General features: G+C 46.5%; 1 protein-coding gene across 4 annotated transcripts; it reads left to right on the top strand.

Annotated features, from left to right (window-relative positions):
* Positions 1 to 85: 85 nt before the first annotated feature.
* LOC135304218 (serpin B6-like) lies at positions 86 to 8008 on the top strand. 4 transcript variants are annotated; one of them, XM_064426466.1, is made up of 8 exons: positions 86 to 402; positions 975 to 1065; positions 1444 to 1621; positions 2650 to 2787; positions 3415 to 3532; positions 3764 to 3906; positions 5369 to 5536; positions 6215 to 8008. In XM_064426466.1, exons 3-8 carry the CDS (start codon positions 1454 to 1456, stop codon positions 6620 to 6622), a joined length of 1143 nt encoding a protein of 380 aa, XP_064282536.1. In that variant the 5' UTR covers positions 86 to 402; positions 975 to 1065; positions 1444 to 1453; the 3' UTR covers positions 6623 to 8008. The 4 variants fall into 4 exon arrangements, with proteins under 4 accessions (XP_064282536.1, XP_064282539.1, XP_064282526.1 ...); XM_064426469.1 differs by lacking the exon at positions 86 to 402 and adding an exon at positions 429 to 691 and having other exon boundaries at positions 975 to 1084; XM_064426456.1 differs by lacking the exon at positions 86 to 402 and adding an exon at positions 430 to 691.
* The last annotated feature ends 5517 nt before the right edge of the window (positions 8009 to 13525 follow it).

The following is a 13525-nucleotide window of genomic DNA, read 5'->3' as shown; positions in this document are numbered from 1 at the left end:
TGTTTTTCTCCTTTTCAGGGCTAATTTTACACGTATTTGTGGGGCTGTGTCAGGAGGAGGAGCCTTGCGGCAGGCCCGGCGGGGCTCGCTGTCGCTGCCCGGCCCAGGCGGGCGCTGTGTCCCGGCTGTCGCCGGCCGGGCCGGGACGCGGCCGAGCGGCCTCGGCTGCGCTGGGGCTGCGGGGGCGGGAGGGGCCCGGGGCAGCCTCCGCCCTGTCCCCGCCCCGGAGCATCCCCGGCACTGGGGCGGCCCCGGGGGAAGCGCGGAAATGCCGCCTCGGCTCCCGAGAGCGCAGCGCCCTCGGGCAGCGCGGGGTGCGCTGGAAAGGGCTCTGGCTGCGAGGCTCGCACGGGCGCTGCAGGGAAGGGAAAGTGAAGGCACCGCCGGGACATCGGTCCTGAGGTGGGCTCGGGAGCTGCTGGCGTCTTCTTTAGCACAGAGCTTGATAAAAGTCCATGGCAGAGCTGCCGTGCCGATGGTGTGTGCGCCGCAGAGAGATGACAGTGATAGCTGGAGTTTGTGTGGGAGGGCAGTGCAGGAAATCCCCAAATTCTGATGCGAACTCCTCCCCGCTTTTGGGTCTGAAAGGAAGCAGCAAACCTCACAGTTCTGCTTGAAGAAGTGTGGGGAAAGGCGCTGTGTGAACGGAATTTGTGGTGGTGCGGTGTCTGTGACTCTGAAGAACTCTAACGTGAGTTTGGCAGCACAAATCCTTGCAATTTCCTGTTATGTTGCAACGAATTTTTCTTTTCTATATAGTGCCATTAACTTGGAGTGATAAGTTGTTGGTAATATTGGGAAGAAATATCCTATTATAATGTGACTTATATTTGCTTAGTGTGTTTGGAGGTTTCTGTTTCTTTGGTATTTCTCATTGTGCTTTTTTTAAATTTGTTTGTGGGGTAGTTTTTTTTTTTTTCGGTAAAAGAATGTTTCAGTGACAATTGAACTCTTGCCACTTTTCTTGCTTTTAGGCAAAGGACTTCTGCTGGCTTCTCCCAGCCAGGCTGGCAGGTTTAAAACCCATTGTGCACACGTAGAAGCAAGTGACAGCTATCACTGAAGGTCTGTAGAATTAGAGATGGTAAGAGTTGGTAATTCTGCTGTTCTGGTGTCTGACTTTGGCTCTGGTGGTCCAATAAAGGGTAATAATTTTGTGGGTGAAGTGAAGAGAAACTTCTTTCTGTATGTCCTGTTGTGCCTGATCATCTCAAATGATGTCACACTGTATATGGATGGGATGAAATTTAGAAGCAGAGCAGAAACTGGTAGAATAATTCCAATGTGTAGTATGGGATCTCAGGTGCTTCTGGCACCAAATCAGTCTCCAGTGAGCTGATAATTTTCCAACCTTTCCTGCCCAGTTAATGCTGGGAAGTGTAAAAGGAAGAAACAACTGTTTTGTATTCAAATAAATTTGATCATTCTCGTTTTATGTCGCAGGCTTGGAAGCATGGAAAGCCTCTGTGCAGCAAACAGCACTTTTGCTGTGGAGCTGTTAAGAAAGCTGTGTGAGAAGAAGAGTGGGCAGAATGTGTTCTTTTCACCATTTAGTATTTCTTCTGCTTTGTCTATGGTTTTGCTGGGTTCACGAGGTAGCACTGAAGCCCAGATAAGCAAGGTAGGTCAGAATAAAGTTAAAACGAATGGCTTTTGATGGGATCATATGAGGAACAGAGTTGTCTTCCAGTGTGTGACGTGCACATGTGCTAAACTGTGATTGTCACTGTGGTGTGAGACAGCAGAGCTCTTCCTGTTCTGTGTGTGTAAACAGGTCCTGTTTTCTTTGGTTTTGTAGCGTGAGCTTTGTTCAGTATCCAATGAAGAGGTTTCTGAATTTAATGTGGGCAAGTTTTTCTGTGGTGTTTGATGCGGATGTTCTTTAAGATGTAATTAGGACGTACCTAGAATTGTTTTTATTCGCCAGTTGACGACTACATAAATTATTTTCTTTCCCTTCCTTGCTTAGGCTTATTATGATATGATACACCTCTGAAAATGAAGCCAGGCACATAAAAAATATTTTAAAAATCCCAATGTCTACATTTCAAGCTGGTAACTGCAACTTCGTTTGTTCTTTTTAAAAATTTGCTCAAATATCTCTCAGTATGTGTTTTATATAGGGAAGTGACAATATTGAGTGCAGGACCAGTCCTTTTGCTTTGGATGTTTGCATTCACTGCCAAGTGGAAGAGGAATATGAACTCAGATCTTGTTTCCGTGTACTTTATAATAATTTCTCCAAAACCTCTGTGGTTGCTATAGTTGCAGATACCCAAAATCCATCTGGACACAGTCTGAGCTACCAGCTCTAGGTGTCCCTGCTTGGGCAGGGCTTTGTAGCAGATTGTCCCCACAGGTCCCTTCCCACCTGAGCCGTTCTGTGATCCTGTAGGGCTTGCCTTGAGGGTAGGGAAATCAGCACTGCTGGCTCTGCTGCTCCCTCATTTATGACTTGTGCAACATCTGGCTGGGTACATCAGATATGACTTGCATGATAAGCTCCAGATGGGAGGTGTGCTGAAAAAATCTTTTGGCTTCCAATCATAATGTTTAACTTAAATGTAATTTAAATATAAAACCGGTCATGCTCTAGCAAGTGTGTTTAGAGAAGTTAAGGACACTGCTGTGGATGTTGTCTCTGTGCAGGTGCTTTCTCTGAAGAACACCCATGATACTTGCAATGGGTATCAATCCCTTCTCTCTGAAATCAATGATCCAAACACCAAATACATCCTGAGAACTGCAAACCGGCTCTATGGAGAAAAGACCTTTGAGTTTCTTCCCGTAAGTCGCCATTAAATTTATTGTGATTGTTAGGATAAAGCACTTGCTACCTCTTTCCTCTGGAGGTCAAGGCAGGCTTTGGGGTCTGCTGCCCAATGTTTCTGTGCTGAGAGCCAGGAGTGCAATAGATTCTGCCAGAGCCTGGTGTCTGAACTTGGTAGAGAATCTCCTTTTAAATCATTTGTGTTCTGAGTGGAGAAGTGATGCCAAGCGGGGTAAAGTTCAACAGTCTCTACACTTGAGGATTCTGTGATCCCTTCATCTATTTGGCTGTGGGACAAATGGTTGATGTATCTTTTTTAGAAAAAGTCTGACAAAGAAAACATATAAAGTCATATGTCATAAGTCATATGTCCCTGAAGCACAAAATGAATACAAGAAAAAAACACCCCTCACTATTGTACATAGTAGTTTGTAGTACTGTGCATAAGCCACAACAATAATATAAATTCCTAGCTCAAAGAAGTGGTATAAATCCTAGTAAAAACGTGTCAGTCAGAACTTTAATGGTTCTGTATGAAGATGGGGAAGGAAAGCAGGCAGCATTCTTTGGAGAATGTAAGGATCATCTTTGTCTGTGTGAGACTAAATCTCTTGCTGAAAATCTCTTGTGAATGTCCCTGTTAGTCATTTATAGAGTCCAGTCAGAAATCCTACCATGCTGGCCTGGAACAGATGGACTTCCTGCATGCTTGGGAGGATGCCAGAAAACAAATCAATGGCTGGGTGGAGGAAAGGACTGAAGGTGAGTGCTTTGCTCAGTTCCCAGTTGTGTTTAATGGCAGCCATTGTTTGGGTAAACACCTACCCCTGGCTATGGCATTGTGAATTCAAACCACTCAGATGCTGAGCTATTGCTGTGCCTGGTGCATCATTCTCTTCTCTCTTGTGTATTAATTGCAGATACAATCTTGGATAATATTTAGATCCATGTCAACTTTTCAATTAATGTGTTTTTATTCTTTTTATGATGAAGGTAAAATTCAGAACCTGTTGGCAGAGGGGATTCTGGATTCCCTGACCAGGCTTGTGTTGGTGAATGCCATCTATTTCAAAGGCAACTGGGAAAAGCCATTCAGGAAAGCGAGTACCAGAGAGAGGCCATTCCACATTAATAAGGTATGATGTGCTAAAATTCTAAAGATACACTGTCAGAGATGTCATCTGAAAGGAACATCTTTAAGAAGAAATTGGATCTTTCAAGCAGGGTTAAATTAGATTGGCTGCGTGAGATTCCTTATATCCCCTCCCTTTCACTGGAAGTCTCTCTTTGCAGAGTTTCTCTGAACTTTCACATAATTACTAGAACCTTTCATATAGCACAAAGACCTTTGAGAAAGATTGTGAATTTAAGTCTTCTTCAGTCAGAGCTTTCTTGCTGCATTCCTGTCCCTGAGCCAATCCAAAAGAAATGGAAAACAAAATTTCCTTTGAAGACCCGTGTTCTTTGCAGTCTTGTTTTTAGAATTGCTCTTGAGGAGGACTTGGCCCCTGGCATGGGCAGGCCATGGCTGCCCCTCAGGATCCCCTGCAGCTCTGGGTTGGCCTCCAGGCATCATGAACAAGACCTGGTGATGTGCCTTCCTTAACTCACCCGCTTGAAGCAGCCATAGAGGAGAATGGAAGCCCTCATGCCTGTCTGGAAACCATCCCTCCCCACAGTGGTCAAATAAGTCAGAGGATATTTGAAAGTGCTGATGTAACTTTTAAATAAGGCAATGTTTCTGCTTACCAAAACACTGTCTCACACAGCGCTTCAGAGGCTGCTGGACTGACTCAGTTCCTTCCATCCCTGTTGGAATGTGTTGAAAAAGCTGGAAGGTGAATCCAGCGATACTGTTGCATTTTGTATTCAGTGCAGCTGTGCAAGCTTAGAACCAGGTTTCAAGATGCAACACCAAAAGGATATAGGGCTCATGAATAATCTCCTTTTGAGTTGTGGTGCAATATTGTGCATTGCTGCTGCACATGGCCAGGTTTTACCTCATGCTTTTACAGAAGTCTGTGCTGGGGACCCCTAAGTTTTAGCTTTTAAATTCTTCAGATCAGTGTTGCTTAAATGTATAACTCTCAAACTCAATTGCCTGTCAGCTACTGTTCTCTTGTTTTATTTGGACAAGACAATTTCCCTCTAAGCCTAAAAGCCAAGGACAACTCACGTTCTCAGGCCCTGAAAAATGCAAACAACAGTTAGCTATGTGGGGCCAACTGGGGGAATGGGATTCCATTACCTGAAGCTGTAATTGGATAATTTACTGTGATATGCAAATAGACAAAAACGATACCTGTCCGAAAAACCTGTGACAGTCATCCATGTTGGGTGTCGTCTCTGCGAGACTCCTGCACTGCTCAAGGTTTACCCTTCAAAGGGCATTCACTAAATACCAACCTTTATCCTCTGAGTCTGTCCAGCCTCCCCTGCAGGTCGCCTCTCAAGGCATCAGTGAGGCTGCACTCTGTGGTGTGTGACCAGTTCTCTTTGGACAAATCCTAAAAGGCCATGAGTAACTTGCTGCCTGCTTCGTAGTGTGAGACCAGCAGAGAAGCTCAGCATTAACTGTTGGCATCTCTTGATTTCTAGAATGAAACCAGACCGGTGCAGATGATGTTCAAGGAGGCCAATTTTAACATGACCTACATTGGGGACTTCCAGACCAAAATCCTTGAGCTCCCCTATGTGGGTAATGAACTGAGCATGATCATCCTGCTCCCTGATGCAATCCAGGATGGATCCACAGGCCTGGAAAGAGTAAGTAGTTGAGCTGAGTGCAAAGACTGAATGCTGAATCCCTCCAGGGAAGAAAGTCTGAATTGCACAGAGAGCTGCAGTTCAGTTGCAGAGCAACTGTGACTCTGGTGCTCAAGGCCATCAGAAATGTCCCTCTCGTCCCTGTCCCCAGAGTGACAGCCCCTGCTGTGTCAGTGCTGCTCAGGCTGTGTGCTGCTCCCTTGGCCAGAGGCTCTGGAAGAAGAGCTGGCCCTGCTCAGGAGCAGAGGTCAGCTGTGGTTGTGGGGAAGGCACAGTATGGTGACGATGGAATGTGGAGAGGGGGACTTTGGGTGGGCTCTTGGGAAGTCCTGTGGCCTGTCCAATAGGTGTTCTGTGCTGGGAGCTGGCAGGTGGTGTGTGGCTCACTGGCTGGAAAGAGGCTCACAGGAAAGGGCAGGATCTCTTTTGTGCTGTGGGTGGGATACAAGTTTGGGTTCTTTGGCACTCTGGACCAGGAATTTATTTCTAAGGTTACTTGAATCTTTTATTCTTCTATTAAAAATGAAAAGAAAACCCCCACAAGTCTTCATGTTTAATCCAGGGGAAAAACATGCAAGTTCTGGGGTATGTGAAGAAACACACAGAAATCACTACTTTGGCTATGTAATATTGACTCAATTCTCACTGTAAATAAGTAAATTTGTGATTTTTCGGCAGCTGGAAAAGGAACTTACGTATGAGAAGCTGTTGGGTTGGATCAGCCCTGAAATGATGACTTCTACAGAGGTGATTGTGTATTTGCCCAGATTTAAACTGGAAGAAGATTACAAACTTAAACCCATTCTGAGCAGCATGGGAATGCCTGATGCATTTGAGATGGGCAAGGCAGACTTCTCAGGAATCTCACCTGGTAATGATCTGGTGCTCTCTGAAGTTGTTCACAAATCCTTTGTGGAAGTCAATGAAGAAGGCACTGAAGCAGCTGCTGCCACAGCTGTGCTAATGTTTAGAATTTCTGAAGTAATGTTCACTGAAGAATTCAAAGCTGATCATCCCTTTCTCTTCTTTATCCGGCACAATAAAACTTCCAGTATTTTGTTCTGTGGCAGATTTTGCTGTCCCTAAGGAGATGTCTTGGCTGCATAGGTGCCATGACACAAATTATATAAACTCATATATCCCTAGAACAAGTTGACTCCTTTTGCACTCATTGTCTCTTTCAGCTGTGCCTGCACCCTCTTCTGTGATCCTGATCTTGGGCTTGGCAGGAATAAGGGAGCTGCTTAGACAAACAGAGCACCTGCCATGTCCAACCCCTCCTGTGCCTGTGTGCAGAGGTCTCCAGGTTCTGGCTGACACAAGAACCATCCCACTTGCTCCATGAGTGCTTCTTCTGTGCTTGGCTTCACTTTTGGTGTCCAGCAGGCAGAGTCAGGCACTGAGAGCCCATGGGAGTGAAGAAGATACTTTTGCTTGTGACAAGGCTGGAGCACTTTTGTAGCTGCCCTCCCCTTTTACCTTCCAGTCTCACCCATTGAGTGCCTTGATTCATTGCCTGGAGCTGAAAGGAGTTTTTGGCAGCCTGTTCCAGGTATTGCTGAGCTTCTTGTGTAGATGTGGTCTTTTGGCCAACAACTGGACCTGCTCTTAGGCAAGAATGAGAATGAAAGTGTGCTTTTGTACCTAATGTCACTGTGTGAAATACAAAGCTGTGTTTTGTGTCAGGCACATACAGGCAACATTTCTATTTGTGATTGTGATATGCATGGAAACCAACCATGGCACAGTAGTGAAGACAAATTCTAATAAATAACTGAGGAAGTAAAGCATGGAAGAAGGCCGTTGAACCTATCCTTTGTTCACAATTAACCTTTATAAGTCTTAAGTTGATTTAGGAGCATTTGAATTAAAGCTTTAAGGATGTTGCTGTTTGACAGGTACTTTCTGCTTGTAGCTAAGCCTTAAAGAGTTTTGCAATAATAACCTTTTGAAGTGTAACTTCAGAATATTGCTTGTAGTAAGGATCTTTGAAACTATAGCTTTAGAATATGTAAAAAGGAAAGGTGCTTGTCTTGACACCTTAACAAAACAGTGAAAAGCAGCTTGAGAAAGGAAGATGAACATCAACTCAAGGATTGATAGGTTTGACCAAGGGAAGCTGGCCATCACTGTTATGATATTTCTAGTCCTTGCAGTTAAAAGGTGGACCCACATCTGGAATCTGGACCTCACCAGCTGGGAGACTTCTTTCTTCTTTCGGAAGCTGGACCCCACCGTCTGGGGATAGTCCTTTCTGGGATACATCCTGAGAAAAACTAAATCACAATAGTGTATAGAATTGTGATGTAGGAATTGGGAATAGAAACTGCTGAGAAAGCTTATGAGTACCCCTACAAATATCTGTAAGCCTCAATAATCGATGTGCAGGTGGAGGGAAAACTTCCCCACTGTATTCAGTGCTGTATTACTCATACTTTACCTTATTAACTAATAAATCGTTTCCTGCTTGAATATTGGCCTAGTCAAGCTTCTCATTTATAACACTACTGTTATATGTTTATCATAATAATATTCTCTTAGACGCCACAGTTTATCTGTGGTATACCGAAGACAGAGATGCAACAGCTTTACTTCTATTGGGATGTGTTTGTGTGTCCTGTTCCTGGAATAATAGAAGAAGTATAAGCGCTGCATGGGTGTTTTTCTCCTTTTCAGGGCTAATTTTACACGTATTTGTGGGGCTGTGTCAGGAGGAGGAGCCTTGCGGCAGGCCCGGCGGGGCTCGCTGTCGCTGCCCGGCCCAGGCGGGCGCTGTGTCCCGGCTGTCGCCGGCCGGGCCGGGACGCGGCCGAGCGGCCTCGGCTGCGCTGGGGCTGCGGGGGCGGGAGGGGCCCGGGGCAGCCTCCGCCCTGTCCCCGCCCCGGGGCATCCCCGGCACTGGGGCGGCCCCGGGGGGAAGCGCGGAAATGCCGCCTCGGCTCCCGAGAGCGCAGCGCCCTCGGGCAGCGCGGGGCGCGCTGGAAAGGGCTCTGGCTGCGAGGCTCGCACGGGCGCTGCAGGGAAGGGAAAGTGAAGGCACCGCCGGGACATCGGTCCTGAGGTGGGCTCGGGAGCTGCTGGCGTCTTCTTTAGCACAGAGCTTGATAAAAGTCCATGGCAGAGCTGCCGTGCCGATGGTGTGTGCGCCGCAGAGAGATGACAGTGATAGCTGGGATTTGTGTGGGAGGGCAGTGCAGGAAATCCCCAAATTCTGATGCGAACTCCTCCCCGCTTTTGGGTCTGAAAGGAAGCAGCAAACCTCACAGTTCTGCTTGAAGAAGTGTGGGGAAAGGCGCTGAGTGAGTGAAATTTGTGCAGGGTCTGTGACTCTGAAGAACTCTAACGTGAGTTTGGCAGCACAAATCCTTGCAATTTCCTGTTATATCGCAACGTATGTTTCTTTTCTATGTAGTGCCAATACCTTGGAGTGATAAGTTATGGCCCCCCGGGGCAGAAGCCCAGCGGGGAGGCCGGTTGTCCAGGATAGCTCAACGAGGGGTCCAGGATCGCCCAGCGGGGGTTCAGGCAGTCCAGGCAGCTATAGTGATTTGCAGCTCAGCTCTTTAGTGATTTCAGCTCTTTCAGCATGCCTGGGGCCGTCACCCTGGGTATAGCCGCAGCAGACGCAGAGAGAGAGAGGAGCAGCGCTGTATGGGTTCCGCAGGGTTCTTTATTGGGGTCCCCGCGAAGGTTCCAGGGACAGCTCTCCTCTGCCGAACCGGGCAGAGTTAGGGGTTTTTATACCTTATAGGGGGATTGAAAACTGTCCAATAGTAAGGGTCAGGGGAAAAAGTGGCCTATGGATCTACAGAGAGATAACAGGGTCCGAAGGCGGAAGAGGGGGGCTTCTAAACCCTTAGTCATGCTGACTTTGGTATTTCCTAGCTCAGGCCTCTGACCTCCAGGGCCTTGCAGGCCCTGTGCCTGCTACAACTCCACTTTCTGTATTTAGAAAAAAGGCGTTCCCTATGGTTCTTTTAAAACAGTGGACAAGGCATGAGAACATAAGTAACACGATGACAATTACAAGAAAAATCCACAACATTCCCTTAACCAAAGATGCAACCCATCCCGTTAATCCCCATTGACCGAAGAGGTCATTGACCCAGTCTGGGGTCTGTTCTACTTTTAAGTCCTTCACAAGTCCCTTCAGTTTCTGGATGTTGGCGTGGATGGATTCCGAGCGTGAAGAGAGATTGAAGCAGCACATCCCTTCGAAGTCCTCGCAGCCATGTCCGTGGGCAAGCAGCAGGAAGTCAATCGCTGCTCGATTTTGGAGTGAGGCGTGTCTTGTGGTTTCTTCTTCCTTTAAGAGATCGCTCAGGGCAGCAGAAGTAGCGTTAGCTTGCTTACTGAGCCAGCACCCAAGGTGATTTATGTCACCCAGGGTCTTAGCTGCAGCTACCCATGGTAGGAATATAGAGACCGCTATCTTTTTAGGTTTGTTCCAATCGTATAATTTGGGATCGCAATTTTCATCAAATGCTGTGTAGGACCTTTTGTGGCGTTTTAACTCGCTCTCTTTTTTCCAATTGTGCAACAAGGTGATATTTGGAGTAAGGGTAGACAGCTTTCCTAGGGTACAGGGACCTCCCTGGAGTCGGGAGGGGATCCCAGCCCATACTCTGTCACCACAGATGAGAAACGTTCCCTTGGGTAGAATTTTGGGATGGAGAGAGGACACAGAGATCACACGAGCAGTGTAATTACACCAATCGTGAGGGTTGTAGGCTTTGTTAATTGGCGATATGTCTTTTCGGTATGTGTTTTTGTTCAGGTCAATTTCAGGCAAATTATTCTTTGGACGTCTAAAGTAAAATTTGACACAGAATGTGGCCTTAGAGGATCCCAATAGATCCAATTCTTGAGGTTCCTCAAGAGCATTGGGCAGTATTTTTGTCCACTGGTCCCAAGTTTCTACCTGGTGGGGTCTCTTACCTGTGGTGCGGAGAAGCTCTGAATTATAGGTTGGCCAATCATCGGCTACAAAAGGAATTCCTACTAGACATGTGGAAAGTGGGTTATCAACGCTCCCCATGGATAAGCACATGTTATCCTGTTTTAATGTTCTTGCTAAGGTTACCCAGACATTATGGCTCGGCTGTGGGCCGATCCAACCGACGGCACATGGCACGGTGAGGAACATCCAGGCAGCAGTGAGGACAGCGCCAACGGAGATATTTTTCATCTTTGGGCAGGAGTGGGGCTTCTGATAAGGAATATAAGCAAAACTTGTTATTTTTATGGTAGGAGGGGAGAGTTAGGGTTCCTTTCTTGTTCCTTTCCTCTGTTCCTTCCACCTCCCCCCTTTATTTTTAGTTTTTTACTGTTTTTTGTTTTTGTTTTTTTCTATGGTGCTAAGGGTGGGGGAGTGGGTAAAAGTTAGAGGCTTTTGGTAAGGGTTGATAAAAGGGATAATAGGGTTTTTTAGGGTAAAAAGGGTAATAACATCTAATTCAAAGAACAGTTTTGTTTTCAGGCTGTGCCTGGTCTAGGGCTTGATGCCACAGAATGTTGTTCAGCTTTCTGTTTTGTCTGCTGCTGTGTGATGGGACAGTCGTCTCCTCCACCTGTGGATGTTTGGCGACGTCTTCGTCTCCAGGCCGAGCTGGTCTGGTTTTGAGGAGGTCTCGTGTTTGACTCAGGAGGATTCTTGTCACTGCTTGTGGAAGTGGTATTTGCAGTGCCTAGGTATGGTTTTATGTTTTTCCCTGGGTACCATCTTGGACCAGATGGTAGCAGAACACACGCGTATCCTCTTCCCCACGTGATGAGTTCGAAAGGTCCTGAGACTTTATGTGTTTCTGGGTCCTTCACCAGCACAGGTGGTTTCTCTGTGAGCTTTGCTTGGGTGGTATTTGCAAAGTGGCGAAGTATTGGTGGATCAGGCTCTGAGGTTGTACAGTTCAGGAAGTTGATGACATAGAGAGCCTTGCAAAGTCTTTCAACTGGAGAAGTGATTTTTGTTCCTCTCTGTTGCTGATTGAGGACTCTTTTGAGAGTCTGATGTGTCCTTTCCACGATGGATTGTCCTGTGGGGTTTGCAGGTATACCTGTCTTGTGTTGTATTCCCCACTCACTGAAGAACTCTTTTAACTTACGAGAGGTATAGGCAGGTCCATTGTCTGTTTTGATCTCCTTTGGTACTCCCAGGGTTGCAAATGCGAGGAGAAAATGTTTTATGGTGTGCTGCGCAGTTTCTCCTGTATGTGTTGATGCAAATACTGCTCCTGAGAATGTATCAACCGATACATGCACGTACTTTGACCTTCCAAAAGGTGCAAAGTGGGTTACATCTGTCTGCCACAGCTGGCAGCTGTTTAAACCTCGGGGATTGACTCCCGTCCCCATAGATGGTATCTGGTAGTTTTGACAGTTCGGGCATGTGGCAACAATAGCTTTTGCCTGATCTTTTGAAAGCTTGAACATTCTGATAAGGGCAGGCACATTTTGATGAAAAAATGAGTGTGACAACTTTGCCTGGGCAAAGATGTTAGGGACATTAGCAGTCTCTATTGCCATGGCTAAGGTGTCTGCTTTCCTGTTCCCTTCTGCAATGAAACCTGGGAGGTCAGTGTGTGACCTCACATGCATTATATAGTAAGGTTGTTTTCTGTGGGAAATTAAGCGTGTTAATGTGGAAATCAATTGGTATAACTTTGGATTGGAAACCTCTTTGAGAAGAGCATGTTCTGCTCTCATAGCTATGCCAGCAACATAAGCTGAATCTGTGACCAGATTAAAAGGTTCGTCTTTGAATTTCTCAAAGGCTCTGACAACAGCTGCTAACTCCGCAATCTGTGGAGATCCCTCCACTATTTTTATGTCAGATTCCCAATTTTGGGTTTTAGGGTCCCTCCATGTCATTACCGACTTGTGGGATGACCCTGAGCCATCTGTAAAGACGGTTAGAGCTTTGAGAGGTGTCCTACTTTGGACTAATTTTGGAGTCAGATGAAATGTTACATCACGATTAAAAAGCTTATGTTTTGGGATATGCACTGAAATTTGGCCTGTATAGCTATCTAAGGCATACTGGAGACTCTCATTGGTCTGGAGCAAATGTTCCAGGTCCCCAGTGGTCATTGGCAAATATATGCATGTGAACTCACACCCTGCAAGGGAACGGAGGCGAGTTCTAGCCTTTTTTATTAAATGTGCCATAATTTCTTGGAAGGTGGTAATGGTTTTTGTGGGTTGGTTATTTGTAAAGATCCACTCCAGGATTAGTAAAGGGTCTCGAAGTTGAGTGTCCCATTGAAAAATCAGTCCATAGAACCTAGGTGCTTTTCCCAGAATGACGAACTGGAAAGGCAGGCTGGGCTCGAAACGATGGGCTTTGCGTGAAGACAGGGCTTCCTGGACCTTGGTGATGGCATCTCGGGCCTCTGGTGTTAGAGTGCATGGAGAGTCCAGATTCTCCTTGCCCCGGAGAAGGCTGAACAGTGGAGCGAGGTCCTCTGTTGTAATTCCTAGCAGTGGACGTACCCAGTTGATGGATCCGCACAGACTGTGTAAGTCTCTCAGGGTTTTTGGGTCGTCTCGGATGGTGAGCTGCTGGGGTACGATGGTCCGTTCCCGGATCTGGAGTCCAAGGTAAGTCCATGGGTTGGTGTACTGTATTTTGTCCTCACGGATCTCAAATCCTGCCTTTTCTATGGTTTCAATAGTCTTTTTAACTGCTTTGTCCAAGTACGTTTTTTCTGGTGCACAGACCAGGATATCGTCCATATAGTGATGGATGATTGCATCTGGGAATAGGTTCCGAACAGGAGACAGGATGTGAGCAACATACCACTGGCATATACTTGGACTGCACTTTAGTCCTTGTGGAAGAAAACACCAATGATATCTCTTGAGTGGAGCCTCTCTGTTAAGAGAGGGAACGGAGAAGGCAAACCGTGGAGCGTCCTGGGGATGCAGCGGGATGCTGAAGAAACAGTCTTTAATATCAATGATAGCAAGTGTCCAGTCTCTAGGCAGCATCGA

The sequence above is a fragment of the Passer domesticus genome, chromosome 1, assembly GCF_036417665.1.
Source record: "Passer domesticus isolate bPasDom1 chromosome 1, bPasDom1.hap1, whole genome shotgun sequence".
In the NCBI taxonomy this organism is placed as follows: Eukaryota; Metazoa; Chordata; class Aves; order Passeriformes; family Passeridae; genus Passer; species Passer domesticus.
The sequence above is the reverse complement of the archived record's forward strand: the minus strand, read 5'-3'. Positions and strand labels throughout refer to the sequence as shown.

Excerpts from the sequence above, each read along its gene's own strand:
- LOC135304218 (XM_064426466.1), top strand. The coding sequence starts at position 1,454 with ATGGAAAGCCTCTGTGCAGCAAACAGCACTTTTGCTGTGGAGCTGTTA. Across the intron at positions 1,622-2,649 it reads CTGAAGCCCAGATAAGCAAG|GTGCTTTCTCTGAAGAACAC; the intron begins GTAGGTCAGAAT and ends GTCTCTGTGCAG. Across the intron at positions 3,907-5,368 it reads GGCCATTCCACATTAATAAG|AATGAAACCAGACCGGTGCA; the intron begins GTATGATGTGCT and ends CTTGATTTCTAG.